At 40.9% G+C, this 23040-nt stretch overlaps 1 protein-coding gene across 6 annotated transcripts; it reads left to right on the top strand.

Annotated features, from left to right (window-relative positions):
* The first annotated feature begins 38 nt into the window (after nucleotides 1–38).
* Nucleotides 39–21566, top strand: ZNF449 (zinc finger protein 449). 6 transcript variants are annotated; one of them, XM_060137109.1, is made up of 5 exons: nucleotides 39–130; nucleotides 3677–4126; nucleotides 5838–6042; nucleotides 18335–18448; nucleotides 18641–21566. In XM_060137109.1, exons 2-5 carry the CDS (start codon nucleotides 3773–3775, stop codon nucleotides 19525–19527), a joined length of 1560 nt encoding a protein of 519 aa, XP_059993092.1. In that variant the 5' UTR covers nucleotides 39–130; nucleotides 3677–3772; the 3' UTR covers nucleotides 19528–21566. The 6 variants fall into 6 exon arrangements, with proteins under 6 accessions (XP_059993092.1, XP_059993090.1, XP_059993094.1 ...); XM_060137107.1 differs by lacking the exon at nucleotides 39–130 and adding an exon at nucleotides 603–664; XM_060137111.1 differs by lacking the exon at nucleotides 39–130 and adding an exon at nucleotides 603–664 and having other exon boundaries at nucleotides 18335–18509; nucleotides 18641–18755.
* Nucleotides 21567–23040: the final 1474 nt, after the last annotated feature.

Here is a 23040-nt window from a genome sequence, read left to right as displayed (position 1 = left end):
GAAGACAAGAGGAGGGGCCATATGGGCTAACCTAAAGACCCAAGAGCCCTCTGGTGGCGGCCGAAAGCAGAGAGGAATGCACGGGGTAGTTTCGTCGAAGCTCGGTTCTTTACGAGAAGAAAATACAAAGGTAGCTAGGCCACTGTGACCCGGGAGCGGAAGATCAGAGTCATTATCCCCAGAAAAGTTTATTGAAATGCAAATTCTCGAGTTCATGCGAGATCCAATGAGTATGGGTGTCGGGGTAGAGCGCAGAAATCTGAATTTTTAAGATTCTCGCAAAAAAATTCTTCCTAAAAAGAGAGGTTTGAGAATCACTGATACAGTCATAACAGATTTAAGGATGTCCCCAGTCGCTCCGGTTACTCTAGGGCTGACGGGAGAGAAGCCCTCACTAGGATCTAGAACTGGAGCACGCCCCACCCAGTCCCCGGGAATCTAGAGTCGCTTAAGACCGGAAATGGGATCGCTTCCAAAAGCGGCCTCAGGCCGAGGGGAGACCAAGGAAACTCCCAGCCTCTCCCGCGTCAGCATCCTTAGGGGCCGAGATCTTTAGGCGAGTGGCGTGTAGCCTGCCGGGGGTTGTAGTCCGCAGCCTGGCCGCGCGCCTGCGCCCTGGGCAGCTGCCCCCGGTGAGCCTGGGAGAGCCGTGGGCGCTGAGGCGGTGAGTCCCGGAGCGGTCAGAGGGCGTGGCCGTCCCTGGGGCGCGGGCGCGGGGAGCGGGGCTCCCTTCCCGCTCGGGCTGCGCTAACCGGCCGCTTCCAGCCCCGGTCCGGGTGCGGGCACGGGAAGGAGCGACGGGCGGCGGGCCCCTGTCCGGCCCGGATCCCCGCCGCCGCTCCCTGCGACCCGGCCGGGCCTTCCCGGGCTTCTCCTGGGCGGGGAGCGCCCCTCCGGGCGGCGGGACATCCTCCCCGGGGAGCACGCTCGGGGCGCGCCGCGGCCCCCCGATTTTAAGCCGGTTTTTAGGCTTGTCCCCCTATCCTTTCCCCGAGTGCCCTCTCTTTACACCCTTCTTCATCCACGGGCCCTGTGGGCCGGCTTCATTCAGGAGGCTTTGAGGAGAAGCCATCAGCCCCGGGGTGGAGTGAAGTTTTCATCCGGAAGGGCCGACGGGGAGAAAGGCGGAGGGTCAAGTCCCTGGTCGGCGTGGTGGAAGGTTGGGGACCGTCCGCGGAGGGCTGCCCAGCTGTGAGGCTGGAGCGCATTCAAGGCGGGTCCATAGCCCAAACCAGCACGGTCCCTGGATGCCCTCCAGCGACGGTTAGGTGCCTTGGCGGGGTGGGGTGGGAGGAAATAGAAGCTTCCTAGGAAATGAGCTTTCCTGAGCGCTTCCTCTGTGCCAGGCACACTGCTGTTCCTTTCCCTGCGCTGGGATCCGCCTCAGGAACTTCTATGAAAGAGATGCCGTGATTATCTCGTGTTAGCGACAGAAGCCCTGGGCGTCAGGGACTCAGAGCTAGCATGTTATCACGAGATGGGTCTGCCGCTGAAGCCCAGGCTGCATCAAGATAACGGTGCTATGGGGGCAGTGCCCATCTGGCATGACTGGGTGAGATCATGAGCATATTTTTCCTTGTCCCACCACCCCAAGGAAGAGGACAGGTACATGAGGCGTCCTGGCAAATGCAGACAGAGTGCAGCCACAGCACACGGGACGGTGGGGGGAGTGGGCACCGGTGCTGAGACCTATGGGGACATGTACGTGACGGCCTCTGTGACCTCAGAGGCTGCACTCAGAGAATATGTGGATGTTTGGGACGTGAGCAGTGCGGGAGTCTGTAGATTCCAACCTCCTCCCCACTTCCCTCTGACGTTTACTGTGTGACTTGGGACAAAGTTATTCCGTCCTCCTCAGGTTCACCTCAGTCCCCTCATCTGTATTCAGGGCACAGTACTCCTAACGTTGGGTGAGGGCTAAATGAACCGATGCGTGTGGGAGGCTTAGAACAGTAGCTGGCACAAGGCGTGATGAATGTGACAGATGTTCTTTGTTATTAATGTAGAACTGATTCCTGCTGGCCTGCCCTGTTGCCATGTGTTTTGCTCATGAGAAAGTCACTTAGAATGCTGTTTCAGGATGAGGGTCACGGTGATGTTGCCTGAACTATGCATAACCTCCAGTGGAGAGGAATTAGGGACTGATTGGTGGTTTGCTGTCTTTGCAAGGCATGGCCCTAGCCAAGATGCCCATGGTTGAAGGTGACTAAGGGTTACTCAAAGGTAGATGGACTTTCATGGTTCTTCACCATTGTAAGTATTGCTCCTCCATTTCTTCTGTGGCCTAGCTATATTCAGAAACACAAGACATTTGAAATTAGGCTGGGACTGGGTTTAAAGGCCACTAAATCTGTAGGGGTTCACTGGGTCCATGGAATTCTAGAGCAGAGCTGTCCAATAGAACTTTCTGCAAAGATGTCTCTTTTTTAAAATTTTTATTGGGGTATAGTCGATTAACCATGTTGTGTTAGTTTCATGTGTACAGCAAAGTGAATCTGTTATACATATACGTATATCCACTCTTTCTTTAGATTCTTTTCCCACATAGACCATTACAGAGTACTGAGTGGAGTCCTCTGTGCTATACAGTAGGTCCTTAATAGTTATCTATTTTATATATAGTAGTGTGTATGTGTCAATCCCAATCTTCCAGTTTATCCCTCCCCCACCCCTTACCCCCCGGTAACCATAAGTTTATTTTCTACATCTGTAACTGTATTTCTGTTTTGTCCATAAGTTCATTTGTAGCCTTTTTTTAGATTCCACATATAAGCGATATCATATATTTGTCTTTGTCTGACTTACTTCACTAAGTATGACAACCTCTAGGTCCACCAATGTTGCTGCAAATGGCATTATTTCATCCTTTTTTATAGCTGAGTAACATTCCATTGTATATATGTACCACACAAAGATGTCTCTTGAGCACTTGAAATGTGGCTAGTATGAATGAGAAATTGAATTTTTAGTTTTAATTAATTTAAACTTCCACATGGGACTATTTTATTTTTACTGAGGTGTAGTTAATTTACAATGTTGTATTAGTTTCAGATATACAGCAAAGTGGTTCAGATATATATGTATTGGGTCAGCCAAAAAGTTTGTTCGGTTTTAAGTGAAAATAAAGGACACATTTTTCATTTTCACGAGAAACCTTATGGAACAACGTATTCACTAACCAAACGAACTTTTTGGCCAACCCAATATGTACATATATGTGTGTGTGTGTGTGTGTGTATATATATATATATGTTCTTTTTCAGATTCTTTTTCCATTATAGGTTATTATAAGATATTGAGTATAGTTCCCTGTGCTGTACAGTAGGTCCTTGTTGTCTACTTATTTTATATATAGTAGTGTGTATCTGTTAATCCCAAACTCCTAATTTATCTCTCCCCCGACCCACACGGGACTATCGAATACCATATTGGATAGCACAGTTCTAGAGAATCCGTGGATGGTCTTGAAGATTTTGTAAACTTTTTGAAATTGAATTTGCTGTGTAGTGTATCTTTCTAGAAATTGTCCATGACTTTCATCAGATTCTCAAAACCCCCCAAAAGATTATGATCTGCTTCTTTAGGGCTTTGGAGAAAAGTAAGCAAGTTAAGGGAAGTTAGTCTACCCTCTGGTAACCACTGCTGTTTCTCCTTCCTCATTTTGTCCCGTCCTCAGCTTGTAGGTGGCTCTGCCCGGAGGATAACACAAAGAAAGAAATTGGAATCTGCCGCTTCGGGACCCAGATAAATTGTACAGTGCTGGAAGTTGGCGATGGCTGTGGCCCTGGGTTGTGCAATCCAGGCCTCCTTGAATCAGGGCTCGGTGTTTCAAGAGTATGATACCGACTGTGAGGTCTTCCGCCAGCGCTTCCGGCAGTTCCAGTACAAAGAAGCATCTGGGCCTCATGAAGCTTTCAACAAACTCTGGGAGCTCTGCTGTCAATGGCTGAAGCCAAAGATGCGTTCTAAGGAGCAAATCTTGGAGCTGCTGGTGTTGGAGCAATTCCTAACGATTCTGCCCACAGAAATAGAGACCTGGGTGAGGGAACATTGCCCGGAGAACAGAGAAAGAGTTGTGTCACTGATAGAAGACTTACAGAGAGAACTTGAGATACCAGAACAGCAGGTGAGAAAAGAGGTTGGGATCTTGGGAATTAGACCAAAAGAAGTAGCAGAGGCAGCTGGGACTGGATCAGACGTTCTGTCTGGTGCCTCAGGATTTCCCTGCAGGGCTTTCCATTTTTTCCTTTCTGCTGGAATTGGCATATGTTTCCTTCTGCTGGAATTGGCATATGTTTCAACTATTAAACCCAACTCCACTTCTATAACAGATATTTGGTAATGTCCCCTTTACTGTGCTAAAATGAAATTTATAGATAATATAACCTCCTTATATACACCGAATTAGAAAAAAAATCAATATAATAAGTGCTCTATGGGCCAAATATTGGACAAAGCCTGTTTTTATACAACCCATGAGCTAGTAATGGTTATTACCTTTTTGAAGAGTGGTTTAAAAAAAAAGAAGAGGCAACAGACCAATACTACCCACAAAGCCTAGAATATTTACTGTCTGTCTCTTTACAAGAAAATTTTGCCAACCCTGAGTCAAGTAGAGTCTAGAAGGAATATAAAGGAAAAGGAGTGTGATTTCTTATGAATTAATAAGCATGTGAGCGTGCACATATTTGGGCTTGACTGCACCAAAACTTCAGGAGGTTGTCATTTGCTTGAATCTATGCACAGATACATTGGGAAGGCGACAGGCAGAACTTCTGACTGATGTGATACAGCTCAAACACTGTGAGCGGTGTTGCTGTTGGTCATATGATTTCTCAAAGTGGCAAACAACTCTTGGTCAGTCCAAACAATAAGTAGTATAGTCTTCATTTGATTTCCAAAGTAATGCTTTCCTAGAGCATTCAAGTCATGCTAAAATATGCAAAAATATTTTGTGTTTATATGACCAACAGGGTGAGGTCCTTGAAAGGTTCTTTTTACGTACATGAATGTTTGAGGGAACATTCCTAAATTGTTTGGGAGGTGGAACAATTCTGCCCTGTGAATTATTGGGTTGGCCAAAGAGTTTGTTCTGGTTTTTCCATAAGACGTTACAGCAAAACCTGAACGAACATTTTGGCCAGCCGAGTACATAGACTCCCACCTCTGGCTCGTTACATTCTGATAGCCACCACCTGCCATCATAGGCAAAATGCCCCATGGGGGCGGTGGCGCTGGCCTCTGTTCAGAACCATCCAGTGAAAGCCATAGCTGAGCACGGACAGAATCTTTGGGAGAAGAAAGTGTTTGTTGGTGGGCATTAGGGGCACTTCTGCCTGGTGTGTTGATGGGGTCAACTCTCCTTGGAGTCATCCAAGGGTCCCTGTCCCCCTAGGATAGAATGAATTTATGGTTTCCCTTCCTTTCTCCATCTTCTCGGTTTAGCTTACCATATAGATTTTATCTTTGTATGGTCTAGTCGCGCACCACCCAGAACAGCCACTAGCCAGGGGTGGCTCTGGGGCACTTGCAATGTGGCTAGTCCAAATCGAGATGTGCTGTAAGTATAACATGCACAGCACATTCCAAAAACTTAGTATGAAACAAAAGTCGGTGTAATATCTCGTAACAATTGTTTATATTGATTACATTCTGAAATTATGATATTTTAGATATTTTGGGTTAAATACTGTGTGTTATTAAGATCAACTTTACCTATTTCATTTTTTGTTTCATATGGCTGCTGGTACATTTAAAAGGACATGGGTGGCTTGCATTATATTGCTACTGGGCAGGGCTGGTCTGGACTTCAGTGACGGTTCTGGCATTTCCCCCAGCTCGATAGGCAGGAAATGCTCTTGGAAGAACTGGCACCAGTGGGAATGGCACACATACCGCCAAACATCCACCTGGAGTCACCCCCACTCCAAGTAATGGGACCTGCCCCGGAGGTCCCAGTGGCAGAGGCGTGGATCCCACAGGCAGGGCCGCAGGAGCTGAGCTTCGGTGCTGCTGGGGAAGGCCAGCCCTTTCTGGACCCTGGTAAGGCAAGGGTTTTATTTCCTTTCTTTGGTTTCCATTTTGAGAGCTCAAGAGCTCTCCAGGGTTGAGGTTGCTTAGAATACCGATAACCTGATGGAAACAGGCCACTCTGATCAAGAGTAGAAGGAGGAGGGACTTCCCTGGCGGTCCAGTGGTTAAGACTTTGCCTTCCAAATGCAGGGAGTGTGGGTTTGATCCCTGGTCAGGGAGGTAAGATCCAAATGCAGGGAGTGTGGGTTCGATCCCTGGTCAGGGAGCTAAGATCCCACCGGCCCCGTGGACAAAAAAACCAAAACATAAAACAGAAGCAACATTGTAACAAATTCAGTAAAGACTTTAAAAATGGTCCACATCAAAAAAATCAAAAAATAAAAAAGAGCAGAAGGAGGAAATATCTCTCTGGGGATAGCTGGGCACAAAGCACCTTCAATCGAATGGGATTGAAAACCCCTTAAGCTAATGACCCTGCTCAGGAAGCCTATTTTTCTCTTTTCAATTTTTTTTATTGTGGTAAAATACCCACGCCCTAAGGTTTGCCACCTTAACCATTTCTATGTGTACAGTTCAGTGGCATTGAATACATTTATAATTTTGTGGAGCCATTACCAATATCCATCTCCATAACTATTTTCATCTTGTAAAACTGAAACTCTAGACCCATTTAAACAATAACTCCCCATTTTTACATTCCACCACTGCCCCCCACTCCCGGCAACCACCATTCACCTTTCTGGCTTATTTCACTTAGCATAATGTCCTCAGGGTTCAGAATTTCCATCCTTTTAATGGCTGAATAATAATCCTTTGTATGTATATATCACATTTAGCTTATCCATTTTCCATAAACGTATACTTGGGTTGCTTCTACATCTTAGCTATTGTGAATAATGCTTCTGTGAACATGGGTGTAAAAATATCTGTTTGAGACCCTGCTTTTACTTCTTTTGGGTATATAACCAGAAGTGAAATTGCTGGATCATACGGCATTTCTAGTTTTAATTAATTTTTTGAGGTACTTCCATTCTGTTTTCCACAGAGACTGTACCATTTTATGTTCCCACCAACTGTGCACAAGGTTTCCAATTTCTCCACATCTTCACCAACACCTGTTTTTTTTTTGATAGTAGCATTCCTAATGGGTGTGAGGTGGTATCTCACTGTAGTTTTGATTTGCATTTTCCAAATGATTAGTGATGTTGAGCATCTTTTCATGTGCTTATTGACCATTTGTAAATCTTCCTTGGAGAATGTCTAATCAGGTCCTTTGCACATTTTTGATTTTTTTTTTGGTGTTGTTGAATTTTAGAGTTCTCTATATATGCTGGATATCCATCCTTTATCAGGTATATGATTTGCAAATATTTTCCTCATTCAGTGGGTTGCTACCCTGGGGTCTCTAGTACACAAGACAGAAAATCAGTCCCAGGCACCTTGGAGCTTCAGCTCCTATGGATGATTCAGATATGAAAATAGGACTGTAAAATGATGTATTGGAGGGAGTAGGATGCTATGGGAGCTCATAGGATTGCCACCTAACCAGCTTTTTGGCAGAGAGGGAAGGCATCCCTGAGGAAGGGGGATCTGGGTAGACACCTACAAGATGAATTGCAGTAAGCCTGCTGAGTGGTGGAAGTGGGGAGGGGAGAGGGCTTTGGGCAGAATGGGCAGCCTATGCAAAGGCTCAGAGGGGTAGAGAGCATGGCATATTTGAAGACTTCCTGCTGCAGTGTGAGGGCGCAGAGGAGAAGCAGAGGAGCCAGAGTTGCACTGAAGAGGCTGGAGAGAGAAGCAGGGTCCTGGATCTTGAAGAACTTTGTCAGCCTTGTTGAGAAGATATGCTTTATTACCAGGACAGTGGGGAACCACTGGATGTTCTTAAGTAAGGCAGGGATATACACAGATTTGCATTTAGAAGGTCACTCTGGCTACAATAATAGAGGGAAGACTAGAAACAGCTATCCTGCAATCATCCACCTTAGAGAGCATGATTTTCTGGTCTAAGATTGTGTCGGTGGTGGTAGAGAGAAAAAGACCAATTTGAAAGATAAGTAGGAAATAGAAATTATGGGACTTGGTGATTGACTGGGTGTTGGATGAAGAAGAAAAAGAGGTTAAGGATGGTATCCAGGATTCTGGCCAATGAACTGGGAAGATTGATAATATTATTCACTGACACAGAGAACAGAAGAGAGGATCAGATTTGGTAGGTCAATGTGAGTTTAGATTTGACCATGTTGACCATGTGGAGTTTGAGGTGTTTGTGGGTCTCTAGATATTTTAAAATAAAGGTGACAAAAAAGAAAAACCGACAACTACATATGTATGTATATTATGGTCAAAGCAGAACTATATAATATTGTCATTTACGTTCCAATCTTTACATTACCTATGGTCTATAGTCTGTTTAAAAGTTCTAAAAAATCTGTAATTTTGTATGTATGCCAGCAACAAGTAGTGAAACTTAGCTAGAAATATTTAATGATAAATGTTTTTGCACATGCACTCTCATTCCCCATGTTAATTTGCTCCTCTTAGCAACAGTCCCAGGTACAAAGATCACAGATGATGCAGAACAGCAATGTTGCTCTTGATTGTAATACTTTACTCTTTAAAGCACGGGAATGTCCAGTGTGTTCAACAAGGAAGAGATAGAATGAGTTAAACAAGTAAAATATACCAATTTGGAGGAGAGGAAACTACCCCTTTTTCATCACTGTTAAAGTGATATATTATGCTTTGCAAAATGATGCAAGACTTATTGTTCTATAATTTAAAGGTTGCTTATACTTTTACTGGTTTTTTTTTAAATGAAAACATCTTCGGTATATTACATGAAGCACATCATATTGTAGGCTGAGTGAGTGAAAAGCACAGGATGCTGGCAGAATAGAAGAAATTTCAAAGTAATGGAAGAGGTCAGTTGATTTTATATTAAAGTTTGGAATGTATTCCCTGTTAGCAAAACATTAAGTTGTTGGGTATATATAAAATGGAAAAAATATATGCATATACATACATATATTCACCTAATGATATTCATTTAATGTGAATACAGAGGGGGGTGGGAAGAGAAAATAAGAGAGAAAGAGGGAAAAGAACTTAAGTAGAAAATATAAAGAGATCTAAGAAATACATAAGCTTTAAAAAATCCATTATTTAAAAAAAAATCCCTTATTTGAATTCAAGCCAGACACGCCAGATGTTAGAGATAGGCAAAAATATTAGAATGTCTGCAATAAGAAAGAAAAGATGTGCTGGTCCTAAAAATATAAAGTATACCATGCTTATCTTTGAAAGTCTGGAGTTCAAAATTAGTACACCAAATTTGGAACAATTTTCATTTGCCAAAGCCTCAGATTTTTTTAATTTAACCGCATGAGCTTACACTAGGAAATTGTATACAAAATGTCAAAGGTCACATCTTTTTGGTGATGCAGGATATGAGAGATGAAAATTTAAAGTAAAAAGTAGGGCAAAAAATGCTGTCTGCAGAGCAACAAAAGAGTCTTGTAACTTAAATTTCTTTATACTAAATGATGTATCATTAGCTAATATCCAGCCCTAACAATAGTAATGATATTTCTTGGTACAGTGGAGACTTTATGACACAATGTTTGATAATGGGGCTTAATGAAGTCATTCCCTGAGCCTGGGATGGGGGGAACATTCATCAATCAAGCACCTTCTTTGTTAACCTCAAGTTGCTTTTTCCCTCTTTGTATTAGATAGCTTTTGCTGAATAACAAATTACCCCCCAAAATTTAGTAGCTTAAAAGAAAAAGCACTTATCACTTCACAGTTTCTGAGAGTCAGGAATTTGGGAGTGGTTGACAGGGTGTTTCTGGCTCAGAGCTGCTCATGTAGTTGCTGTCAAGATGTCAGCAGGGGCTGGCAGGAGACCTCAGTTCCCTGCTAAGCAATCTTCTCCATAGGCTGCCTGAGTGTCCTCACAACACAGCAGCAGATTTCCCCCAGAGCAAACGAATCAAGAGAAAGCAAGGAGGATGCCACAATGTTTTTGATGAACTAGTCACACACCATCACTTCTACCATATTCTATTCATTAGAAGAAAGTCACTAAATCCAACCCACACTTAAGGGGAAGAAAATTAAACTCCACCACTTGAAGGGAAAAATATCAAAGAATTTGGAGCTATATTTTAAAACAAGTATGCACCTACGCTTCCCTGTCCCTACTAGCCTTTTACTTTATACTTCAGTTTTTTTAGGTCAAAAAGTAGTTTTTAAATTGAAGTGTAGTTGATTTACAATATTGTGTTAGTTTCAGGTGTACAACATAGTGATTCAGTATTTTTATAGACTATACTCCATTTAAAGTTATTATAAAATATTGGCTATATTCCCTGTGCTGTGCATTATATCCTTGTATCTTTTTTTCTTTTTCTGCAGTCAATTTTTCTTGAGTAAATTTCTTCAGTTAATTAGGTCAAATAAAATATACCCATGATGAGTCTCTTGGCTATAACCATGAGGTGAGTTTAACATCCTGGACAACACATTATCATCACTTGGAAACTAAGGTCTAAGGTTCTAGACTATAGTCTAAAAGACAGAAGCAATGGTTAAATTTAAGGTAATAGACTTTGGTTTCTATTTGTAGGACCCTCTTATTTTATACCAACTGAATAGCAATTGATGTTTCTTCTATTGCTGTAAAACCACTCATCCAATGGTAATAGCAGCTACACAGACTAGTCTGCATTGAGGGTGAAGAGAAGAGCCCCCTGACAGAAGTAGAAATTAGAGCCTGCTTTCTGACTGCCATTCAACATTGATTCAAAGCCCTGGAGCCAAGCTATAAAATATACAGTGAGCATCCTTGTGTATATGCAGGTGTCAATAGGCTAAATTTCTAGAAGTGGGGTTGATTGGTTAATGGGTATTTAAAACTTTAATAGATATTGTCAAATTGTCCTCCAAAATTGTTGTACCAATTTATTTTCCCACCACAGCATATGAGAGTGCCAAATTCTCCTTGCCTTCACTTATTCTGTATCATCAAAGTGTTTGATCTTTGCTGTATAAAAGTCATAACTGTTATCACCATGTTAGCAGATAGAAGGAGGGCTGATATCTGTGGAAACCTTTTCAATAAGCGTCCAATTCATTCAGCATCTGTGATGGTATACTATGGAGTGTGTAAGAGTAGAGGATAGGAACTAACGTCAGAAGGGTGGAAGATGGGTCAAGGAATGGTCAGTAGCCTCCGCTGACATGGGTCATGAGCATAGGTTGGGAAATGCAAACTGGTTATAGTGTCAGGAGCAGGGCTCTGAGAGTCCAGGAAGTGGAGGCTGAGTGCACCAGAGGCACAAGGATCTGAATGTTATGTAGGATGTAGGACGACAAGGTGAGTGGGGGGCGAGGTTGGTAGATAATTAAGAAGTTCATCCAAGAAGAAGCTCAAGTATGAGCACGTGTTCTCTGTATCCAGAGATGGTGTAAGGTGCAAAGTTAGGTTATTGAGATTTTTCTTCCTTTCGAATATAGGCATTCATAGCTATAAATTTCCCTCTAAGCACTGGTTTTACAGTCCTAAGTTTTCATTTTCATTTCGTTTCCATTTACCTCAAAATACTTCTAATTTCCCTTTTGATTTCTTCTTTGACTGATTGGTTACTTAGGAATATGTTGTTCAATTTTGAAATATTTGTGAAGTTCCCAGTTTTCTTTCTGTTATTTATTTATAATTTCATTCCATTTTGATGGGAGAATATACTTTGTAATTGTGATCCTTTAACATTTTTTATAAATTTTTATTCATTTATTTATTTTTATCTTGGGGCTGCATTGGGTCTTCTTTGCTGCGCGCGGGCTTTCTCTAGTTGTGGTGAGCGGGGGCAACTCTTCATTGTGGTGTGCGGACTTATTGCGGTGGTTTCTCTTGTTGTGGAGCACGGGCTCTAGGTGCATGGGCTTCAGTAGTTGTGGCACGTGGGCTTCAGTAGTGGTGGCACGCAGGCTCTAGAGCGCAGGCTCAGTAGTTGTGGCGCACGGGCTTAGTTGCTCCGCAGCATGTGCGGTCTTCCCAGACCAGGGCTTGAACCCGTGTCCCCTGCACTGGCAGGCGGATTCTTAACCACTGCGCCACCAAAGAAGTCCCCTTTAACATTTTTGAACATTTGTTTTACGGTATAGTATCTCAACTGTCCTGTAGAATTTTCTCTGTGCACTTGAGAAGCATGTATATTCTGCTGTTGTTGGTTGGAGTGTTCTATAAATGTCTGTGATGTTTAGTTGGTTTATGGTAATTTTTAAGTCTTCTGTTGTTGATCATCTGCCTAAATTTCCTATCCAATAGTGCAAGGAGATATTGAAGTCTCCAACTATTACTATTCAATTGCCTATTTCTTTTACTATTTCTGTCCATTTTTCCTTCATGTATTTTGGTATTCTGTTATTAAGTGCACGTATGGTTATAATTGTTACATCTTCCTGATGGATTGATTCTTTTATCATTATAAAATGATTCTATTTATCTCTAATAACTTTTTTGTTTTAATGTCTATTTTGTATATTAATATAGTCATTCTAGCTGTCTTGTGGTTACTACTTGCATGATATATCTTTTTCCATTCTTTTCCATTCAGTCTATTTGTATCTTTGAATCTGAAATGTGTCTCCTTAGACAGCATATAGTTGGATTTTTAAAAATCCAGTCTGACAATCTCTGCCTTTTGATCGAGTTGTTTAATTCATACCATTTAATCTTATTTTTGATATGGTTGGATTTATATCTGCTATTTCACTTTTTGTTTTTGTATGTGTCTCATATCTGTTTTGCTCCTCTGTCCCTCACTTACTGCTTTCTTTGACACTAAGTAAATATTTTCAATGTAAAATTTATGTACTTTAATGAATTTTCACTATTTTTAAAGCTATTTCCTTAGTGATTACTCTAGGATTTATTATGTACATCTTAACTTATAATCAGCTTAGGATTTATACTAACAATGTCAGTGAGCTATAGAAATATTTCTCCTATGTAACTCTATTCCCTTTTTCCCCTTTTGGGGTGTTACTGTATTATATTATATCAAAAATGTTATAAACTCAACAATATCTTGTTATAGTTATTACTTTATATAATTTTAAGACTTTTAAAGGAGCTGGGAGAAGAAAGGAAAACAAGTATAAGTTATAGCTTTTGTTATATTAACATTATTTATCATTTCTGATTTTCTTCATTTTTCCTGTGGATTCAAGTTACTAACTGAAGTCATTTCTTTAGCCCAGTACAGCTTTCTCCTACCCACTTCATTTGTGCTGTTATTGGCAAATAGAATACATTTCTATATGTTATTTGCCCAACAATATACTACATACATACTGTTTTACATAATTACTTTAAAAATCTTTTAAGACAAGAAACAGAAATTTGTATTTGTACTATCTTTTATAATTAAATAATTACCCTTACTTGTGCCCTTTGTTTTTCCATGTAGATTCAGGTACTGTTTGGGATCACTTGCTTTCAGACTAAGGAACTTCCTTTAGTGTTTCATGTTAGGCAAGTCTGCTACCAATGAATTCTCATCAGTTTTTGTTTATCAGAAATGTTATTTCATATTCATTTTCGAAAGATAGCATTTCTGGATATAAGATTCTTGGTTGACAGTTTTTATTTTTCTTTGAACACTTTGAATATATTATCCCACTGTCTTCTGGCCTCTGTTGTTTCTGATGAGAACTCAGCTTTTAATCTTGCTAGGGTTCCCTTGTAAGTGGCAAGTCATTTTTCATTTGCTGTCTTTCAAGGTTTTTTCTTCTTAGTTGGCTTTTAGGATTTTTACTCTGATATGTCTGTTTGTAGATCTCTTTGTAGTTATTGTACATGGAATTTATTGAGCTTCCTAGGTGTGTATATTGATATTTTTAAATACATTTGGGGAGTTTGGGGCCATTATTTCTTCAAATATTTTTTCGGCTCCTTTCTCTCACTCCTCTCCTTCTGGTTCTCTCATTATATATCTGTTGGTGCACTTAATGGTGCCCCACTTTTCTCTGAGACTCCATTCATGTTTCTTCATTCTTTTCTGCCTCTGTTCTTTTCATAGCATAACCTCTATTGATATGTCTTCGAGTTCAGCAATTCTTCTGACAGTTCAGATGTACTCTTGAGCCACTGTAGTGAATTTTTCATTTCAGTCATTGTACTTTTCAACTCCAGAATTACCACTTGATTCTGTTGTCAGACCCAAGTTTTTGTGCCTGGCACACAGTGAGGCCAAACAAACAGAAATGTCGGAGTTTGGAGCAAGGAAAGGTTTATTGCAGGGCCAAGCAAGGAGAACAGATGGCTCATACCTAAAAGACCTGAACTCCCTGATGGGTTTCAGGGAAGAGTTTTTTTTTTTTTTTTTTTTTTTGCGGTACGTGGGCCTCTCACTGTTGTGGCCCCTCCCGTTGCGGAGCATAGGCTCTGGACGCGCAGGCTCAGCGGCCATGGCTCACGGGCCCAGCCGCTCTGCGGCATGTGGGATCTTCCCGGACCGGGGCACGAACCCGCGTCCCCTGCATCGGCAGGCGGACTCTCAACCACTGCGCCACCAGGGAAGCCCTGGGGAAGAGTTTTTAAAGGCAGCATTTGGAGTGAGGGCTGCAGGGTGCATGACTTTCTTCTGATTGGTTGATAGTGAGGTAGCAGAGTGATGTTTCAGGAATCTCAGTCATCAAGTTTCTGACCAGTCTGGGGTCTCAGAAGGTAGTTACCATTCTCCACCTGGGTGGGGAACCTTAGCTCCTGCAGAACAACTCAAAGATATGTATCAGATTATTTTATACACACACACACACACACACACACACACACACACGTATATCTCCCTCCCTTGAGGAGGAACTAGGACTCTGTTTACTGAACTATTGTTTCTTGACTGCTTTTCCTTTGTTTCTGCATTCCCTCACTTCCCTAATTAGTAACTGCTTGAATTTGCTCTTTGGAAGTCAGGGAAGGCCTAGGAGACTAAAGCCTTTTTCTACAAACAAGAAATGGAGGACACAGAGAGTCCTGCTTGGTTTCAATCCCCCCTTTGCATTGATACTCCTCAATCCTGAGGGGAACAGGTGCCAGACAAGAAAGGGAATAAAATTTTGGATAGAGGGGTTAATCATAAACTCAGCAGAGGAACTCAGTTTTAGGGGGACTCGATTTCAATTATTTTTTAAATAATTTCTATTTATCAATATTTTTAAAATTTAATTATTTATTTATCTTTGGGCTGCGTTGGGTCTTCATTGCTGTGCACGGGCTTTCTCTAGTTGTAGCGAGCAGGGCCTACTCTTTGTTGCAGTGTGCAGGCTTCTCATTGCACTGGCTTCTCTTGTTGTGGAGCACGGGCTCTAGGCGCGCAGGCTTCAGTAGTTGTGGCACACAGGCTCAGTAGTTGTGGCTCACGGGCTCTAGAGCACAGGCTCAGTAGTTGTGGTGCACGGGCTTAGTTGCTCCACAGCATGTGGGATCTTCCTGGACCAGGGCTTGAACCCGTGTCCCCTGCATTAGCAGGCGGATTCTTAACTACTGCACCACCAGGGAAGTCCCTGTTTATCAATATTCTCTATTTGATGTGATGTAATGCCATCATAATTTACTGTACTTCTTTAATCATGGTTTCCTTTAGTCCTTGAAACATATTCATAATGGCTACTTTGACGTCTGTTAAATTAGATATCTAGTCAATTTCATAGGCAGATTCTGTTGCCTGCTCTTTTTTTTTTTCCAGTGTAGGGGTCACATACATGTCTTGTATGTGACCTGTTCACATACATGTCTTGTTTTTTGTTGGAAACTGGACATTTTAGATTACATACTGTAGCAACTGTGTGTCCTTCTTCCCACTCTCCAGAGTTTATTTGTTTGGTGAGTGGCTGGATTATTTTAGTGAACTCTAGTTCACCCTGCAATATTAAGCATTTGATATTGCCCTCATGGAGCACAGCCTTGGGTGTGCGCATAGTCACCCTGGAATGACAGTAGTTTTTGCAGGGCTTTCTTTGGCTGTCTCTTGCCAGTGACCAGCCCCAGCTATTAATTACCAGCTAATTGCTCTGTTGCATTCAACAATGCCCTGGAGCATAAATTGCTCTGTAGACTAATTCAATCAAATTCAGACACCTTAGATGGGCTAGTTCCTGAGGTCAGTTTTTGAGATTTGTTCTGATCCCAGGAGGGCTCCTCCCAGCTGTCTCTTTCCCCAGTTCTCTTCTGCAAACTAGTCAGCCTACAGTTTAGTGTGTATATGCAATAAATCTATCACTCTTTCCAATTGCCTTTCATTACAGCCTCCACTCTTTTTGAGAGTATCCTTAGGCTTGAACGTCTCCTCTCTCTCTTGGAAATGAAGTCAGTTTCTTTGAGAAGACTTTAGGAGCTACCTCTTTTAAGGCCTGCTTGTCCTCTCAGGCCAAATCTCAGATGCATTGCTCTGGAGCTGGAGGTGGGGACAATATTGTGCTTATCTCTGAGTCACATTGCCACTTTAGGAGCTGAGCACTAAGTCTGAGCCTCAGGTCTCCTTGACTTGCCTTTCCAGGCAAGCAACCACTGCCTTATAATCACAGTTGCCTTACAAAACCACAACTGCCTTGCAAGGGCAATCAGGGCCCTAGTATTCTCAGCAATACTACACCCAAGGTAGATAGATCCTCTATCCCACCAGTGGAGACTGGGTAGATGAAAGGAGCCCTCACCTCTCAGCCACAGTGGCCTGGAATTTAGACTCAACTGTAGATAGCTAAGGGTAGGGTGACAAATGCTGGGGTCCTGCCCCTCCCAGGAAGATATCCCTCTGAATGGGAGCTGGGGGAAAGAGTGCCCCAAGCTCTTGGCTATGCCAGTCTGTAGTGGAGCTGGGAGAGGGACCAAAGAGAACAGTTTTGGTTTAAATACGTAAGACTCTTGCTGTTCTCTGTAAATTTTAGCAGATTTTTAAAAATATTGGGCTGGCCAAGAAGTTTGTTCAGTTTCTTTTAGAACATCTTATGGCAAAACCCGAACGAACTTTTTGGCCAATCCAATAGATGTTTCCTAATTTTCTAGACTTTGAACATTTCTTTGTTATTTTTAGTAATTTTCACCAGTTTCACTAGGAAATAGGTCTGCAAAGCTCCTCATGGTATCGTGTTGGAAGTCTGTCTCCCTCCCTGCATTTAGATTATAAATTAGTGTTTCACACCTAGGCCTTTGCTACTCTCTCTGCTTATTTCAAGTTTCAGTTTGCTCCTACTTTTATGTAATTGCAGCTTTCCTTTGATCTATGACCTCCATTTTTATTTGACCTCGGTCTCATTACCCTCTCATCCTATTCTTAGCTTTGAAACCCAAACAAAAACAATATAGTGAATTTAAACAGAATTTTATTCGCAACGTATTTTTGCTTCTTAATCTTAAAAGGTCCTTTTTTCCATGAAAATATAAAATAAGGTATTTTAGTCCACTTCCTCCGTTTTGATATGTTTTAAATTTTAAAGTTTCATCAAATTAACTTGCTGATATTATTTTAATGATGCTAATATTTAAACATCATGCTGCATTTTGATCTCAGATGAGCCACTTGCAACCCAAACTTGATGGCGGACCGGTTAACTTGGCCAGAGCTGAGGAAGGCGAGGAAGGGGCGTGGAGAGAGGATGGGAGTCAGAGTGGCTCTCCTCAGTGAGGAGAGGGTGGTAGGACACAGCAGAGCACTGAATGTAGAAACTTCTCTGGTTGTCCTTAGCTTGACAGTGAGAAACACCCTTTGATGGTTACTTGGGTTAATTTCAAGAGGATCCACTTCTAGTCTTCAGCTGAAACAAGCATAGAGACTGCTTTTCTGGTTGCTAACCCAGTCCGTTTCCATTATAATTTGAAAATCTCAACTGAAATTATTCCAGTAAGCAGTTGTATAACTTCTGGCTTTACCTCTCTCTCTTTACGTAGTACTCAATATCAGCATTTCTCAGTTTTAATGTGCCAAAACTTTATGAAGATTTACTTCATAGTTTGGCTCTAACCTAAATAAATCTATTATCAAAATAGATACGGTAGCAGTTTATTGTATTGATTTCTGCACAGAATTGATTTACTCCCTTTCCATAGGTTAGAAGAGAATAGCCTTGTTTTGTTCTTGTCTTAAAGAAAAATAAGACTCTTGCAAGAGATTCCAGATGACATAATAGTAGTTGAGGAGGACGTAGATATTAAGGGCCATATGTCCAAGATATCAGCCTCAACTCTGGAAAAATCTTTGGTGACCTAAACTATTATGCTTCTCATCTTTCTTCTGGCCAGGATATCCAATACCAAAACTCGACGTGAGCTTTCCATTGGAGCATAGAGAAGAGGCATGGGTGAAGGAACTACAAGATTCCAAAGAAATTAAGCAATTACTCGATTCCAAGTTAGGTAAGTAATCATTCGTTGATAACACAGAAGAAAGAAAAGAAAAAAATCAACTTTGAACAAGGTAAAGAGTTTTGGATTCTATTGTACTTAAGAATGTCTCTATTTCTACCAGTGGTTTAATATAACTCATTTTCCTTCATGTTCTTTTCAATGTGGGACACAGTGACATCTGCATTCTGTTTCTTCTCTCAGGTTTTGAGATCGGGATAGAAAATGAAGAAGCTACTTCAGAAAAACAGAAAAAAATGGAGAATATGTATCCATTTATTGTTACTTTAGAGGGGAATGCTCTTCATGGCCCCATTTTGCAAAAAGACTATGTACAGTTAGAAAATCAATGGGAAACCCCCCCAGAGGATTTACAGAGAGATTTAACAAAACTTGTAGAGCATCAGAACCCCTCAGCAGGAGAGAAACCTGAGAGCTCCAACTTGGAAGAACCCCTCAACGCTAGACCCCATAAGAAAAAGAGTCCAGGAGACAAACCTCACCGATGTTCTCAGTGTGGGAAATGTTTTGCTCGGAAGTCACAGCTTACAGGGCACCAGAGAATTCATTCAGGAGAGGAACCTCATAAGTGCCCTGAATGTGGAAAAAGATTCCTTCGTAGTTCAGACCTTTACAGACACCAACGACTTCATACGGGGGAGAGACCCTATGAATGCACGGTGTGTAAAAAGCGATTCACTCGGCGGTCACACCTTATAGGGCACCAGAGAACCCACTCTGAAGAAGAAACATATAAATGCCTTGAGTGTGGGAAAAGCTTTTGTCATGGATCAAGTCTTAAAAGACATCTGAAAACTCATTCAGGTGAGAAACCTCATAGATGTCATAATTGTGGGAAAAGTTTTAGTAGGCTGACAGCTCTTACTTTGCACCAGAGAACTCACACTGAAGAGAGACCATTTAAATGTAATTACTGTGGGAAAAGCTTTAGACAGAGACCAAGCCTTGTTATTCATTTAAGAATTCATACAGGGGAGAAGCCATACAAGTGTAGTCATTGTTCTAAAAGCTTCAGACAGAGAGCAGGCCTTATTATGCACCAAGTCACTCACTTTAGAGGTCTTCTTTAAGGATTGTTAAAGGAAACAAGTCCTACAGAGATTGACAGTAACTCAAATAACAAAATCTTAAACCTGCAGCATCCTGTTTGTCTTGGAAGAATTTTTTTGTTTGAGCTTATAAGAACAGCTTTTTTTTTCTACTTTAAAAACCCATCTTCCAAGTCATATGAATTCTAGAGTATCTATCTACTCTTGCAGTTTTCCTAGATTTGATTTATTCTGTCTCTACAACTCTTATTTTTTTATTACATTGAAAAATTTTGTGAACCAAGCCAACCGTATCATAGATGTAAGCATAAAACTAATGGCAATCCTTTTCAGGGTAGGGTCAACATAATGGATAATCATATTTATCTGACATATCTATTATAGCAACACTATAATTATTCTGCTGTCATTATTAAAGGTGATTATATTAGTTTAAAGCTTTATATGTGTCCCAAGTGGCAAGAAAGGAGACAGTGTATTTTATGAAATAATGAAAATGTGTTAGGAACACATGGATGAAGACGATTTCATTTGCCTGGTATGAACTGGGTTCTTTCCACTGAAAATTTTATTTTTGAGGAAATTAGAATTTTAATCTTTACTTTTGAATTTTGCAAAGGTGGCTAGTCTGCTTAGTTGCAGCCTGGGGTGATGCGGCTTAGAGCTGAGTATTGATTTGATGATTTATTTTGTTCCCAGAATAAGTCAGCTCTTTGTGGAAGAACCCATTTGACAGTTGAAGCTATACAAGTGGAATCTAATTTAATTTAGGTTGACTGAGGAACCAGTGTCCATTGCTTTTCACTCTCCTTTGCTATCCAGCTATGTATCTCTCAGTGCTTTTAAATTTTACCCATCCTTTAATTCAGTGTCTCCCTAAGTGTGTGTCATAGAACACCTAGTTATACAAGATAGTCTGCAAATAAGTTTGGGAATCACTTCCTGCTGTTTCTGCTTTGTAGATTCACAGCGCACATCTGCATATAAGAATTCTGAGAGGTCCTCTGGTAAAGGCGGAAAAAGCACCTCTTTTGGCTCAGTGTTTTACAATCCTGTTTGAGCCCAGAACCCTTTTTCATGTATACCCAGTAATGACCCACAAAGCTAGTATTCTGCAAATATGCTTTGGAACACACTGCCTTTAACAGATATTTCTATAGCTATCTGTATATTCTGATTGTTCTCAAGCCTAGTTATCTCCAGTTGTCTCAAGGGTGTTATGAAAAACTCTTTAAACTTATATGTTTTTTATGTAACACACACACATTATTTAAGGAGGTGAAGGTCACTAATTCAGATATTTATACGTTGCTCAGTGATTCACAGCCTCTTTGAATTTTACTTATAATCTCACACACACACATTGCTACTTATATAAATGTTCTCATATAATAGTGGTAATGACTCAAGTTCCTGTAGCAAGGGAAGAACTCTCTTTGTCAGTTAAAGCTGTTAATACATGAAAATATTCATTCAGCCTAGTTCCTTGTAAAATACAAGAAATAGGACATTCAAGTATTTCCCCTTTATGAGGATACCAGTCATCCTTTCCTTAAACTAGAATTACAGAAAGTATATTTTTTTCTATTCCATTGAAGTTCTTGGAAGTGATATTTAATAGAAGCATTTTGAGGGTATCTACTATGTGCCTAACTAGTCCTGTTCTAGGCTTAATGAAAACTAGTAAAGAAATTAATTCATAAAGAGTTTATAATATCTTTAGTTAAACAAGTGTTGGGAAACAAATGGAGAGCAATGCAAGAGAGTTTGTAGTTAAGTGCCAAATCATATCAAGTGCTAGAGCCAGGATGTGTCTTTCATTTTTGTCATCTAGGTCCCAGTATGATGCTGCTATAAGTTTGGGGTTAAAATTGAGATCCCAGTAGCAATAAACATGGAACATGGGAGGAGTCTGAATGTAGAGGTGAATAATACCGAATGTAATGGCTTCTCTTTTCTCTCTTGTGGAATTGCATTCAAACCAGGACAGTGCCTTAGAATGGATGTGCCCAACTGCTCTGTATCTATGCAATATTTTAATAAAGTGGAAATGTATGTGCCCTTCCTGCTTCAATCACATTAACTAATTGTTTGAACAACTTAGAGATGCTTCCCTGAGCAGTGGCAACAAGCGCCACGATGGACTCCTGCCCCCAACCTCAGTTGGAATCACTTTACTCCCTGCAACCATGGTGCTGGGTTCATGTACCAGTTTTAGCATTTAATACAATCAATTTAGCTAGTAGTGTTAGTTGCAATCATAATATGAGCTGTATCATCTATATCATAAACACACATGACTGGATTTTACAGGGTAGAGAACATCTATTATTCATTTCTTTGTCATAGTGTCTTGTATATAATAAGCACTAATAAATATTTGTGGCATTGAATCAAGAATTATGTGAAATAGTCCTTGGAAACATATCATAGTTAAAACATTGTGTGGATGTGCCTAATTATACTTCTGAGCATTTCAAAAAGATAAGGGCAAAATATAGTACGTACCTCCTAAGTATTACGAATAGCAAAACGCGGTACCCACCTCATAAGTACTATGAAGATTAAATGAAATATATTTTTTTCAGGCCTCACACAGTGTACACTTTCAATAAATATCCAGCATATCGTATCTTAAGTATTTGTTGTTTAATGATAAAAGCATTTAAGGCTATGGATTTTCCTCTAAATATGTCTTTAGTCACATTCCATACTTTTTATATATAATGCTTCTATTAGCCAGGATTCTCCAGAGAAACAGGTAGGATGGGTAGATGGATATATATATATATATATATATACACACACACACATACATATACATATGTGTATGTATTTATATATATATAAAATTCGATTTATTATAGAACTTCACTCATACAGTTATGAAGATTGATACTTCCCATAATCTGCCGTCTGCAAGCTGGGGGACCAGGAAAGCTGGTGGTGTAATTCAGTCCAGGTCCGAAGATGTAAGAACCAGGGGAGCCAATGGTTTAACTCCCAGTCCAAGTCCAAAAGCCTGAGAATGGGGGATGGGGGGAGAGCTGCAGGTGTAGGTCCCTGAGTCTAAAAGCCAGAGGTAGATAACTAATGAGAACCTACTGTATAGCACAGGGAACTCTACTCAGTGCTCTGTGGTGACCTAAATGGGAAGGAAATCCAAAAAAGAGGGGATATATGTATACGTATAGCTGATTCACTTTGCTGTACAGCAGAAACTAACACAACATTGTAAAGCAACTATACTCCAATAAAAATTTAAAAAATAAATAAAAGCCAGAGAACCAGGAGCTCCAATGTTCAAGGGCAGGAAAGGGTGGACATCCCAGCTGAAGAAGAGAGCGAGGGAATTCGCCCTTCCTCTGCCTTTTTGTTCTATTCAGGCTCTCAACAGATTGGGTGATGCCCACCCACATCGGTGAGGGCGGAACTCTTTACTCAGTCACGGAATGAATGCACATCTCTTCTGAAAACACTCTCACAGACATGCCCAGAAATAATGTTTTACCAGCTATCTGGGAATCCTTTAGC

This window comes from Lagenorhynchus albirostris, chromosome X (genome assembly GCF_949774975.1).
Source record: "Lagenorhynchus albirostris chromosome X, mLagAlb1.1, whole genome shotgun sequence".
Lineage (NCBI taxonomy): Eukaryota > Metazoa > Chordata > Mammalia > Artiodactyla > Delphinidae > Lagenorhynchus > Lagenorhynchus albirostris.
The sequence above is the reverse complement of the archived record's forward strand: the minus strand, read 5'-3'. Positions and strand labels throughout refer to the sequence as shown.

Bases quoted from the DNA above. Each gene is read 5' to 3' on its own strand.
- ZNF449 (XM_060137109.1), top strand. From the start codon at position 3,773: ATGGCTGTGGCCCTGGGTTGTGCAATCCAGGCCTCCTTGAATCAGGGC. The intron at 4,127-5,837 runs GTGAGAAAAGAG...CATTTCCCCCAG, and splicing joins TTGAGATACCAGAACAGCAG to CTCGATAGGCAGGAAATGCT. The intron at 6,043-18,334 runs GTAAGGCAAGGG...TCTTCTGGCCAG, and splicing joins CCAGCCCTTTCTGGACCCTG to GATATCCAATACCAAAACTC.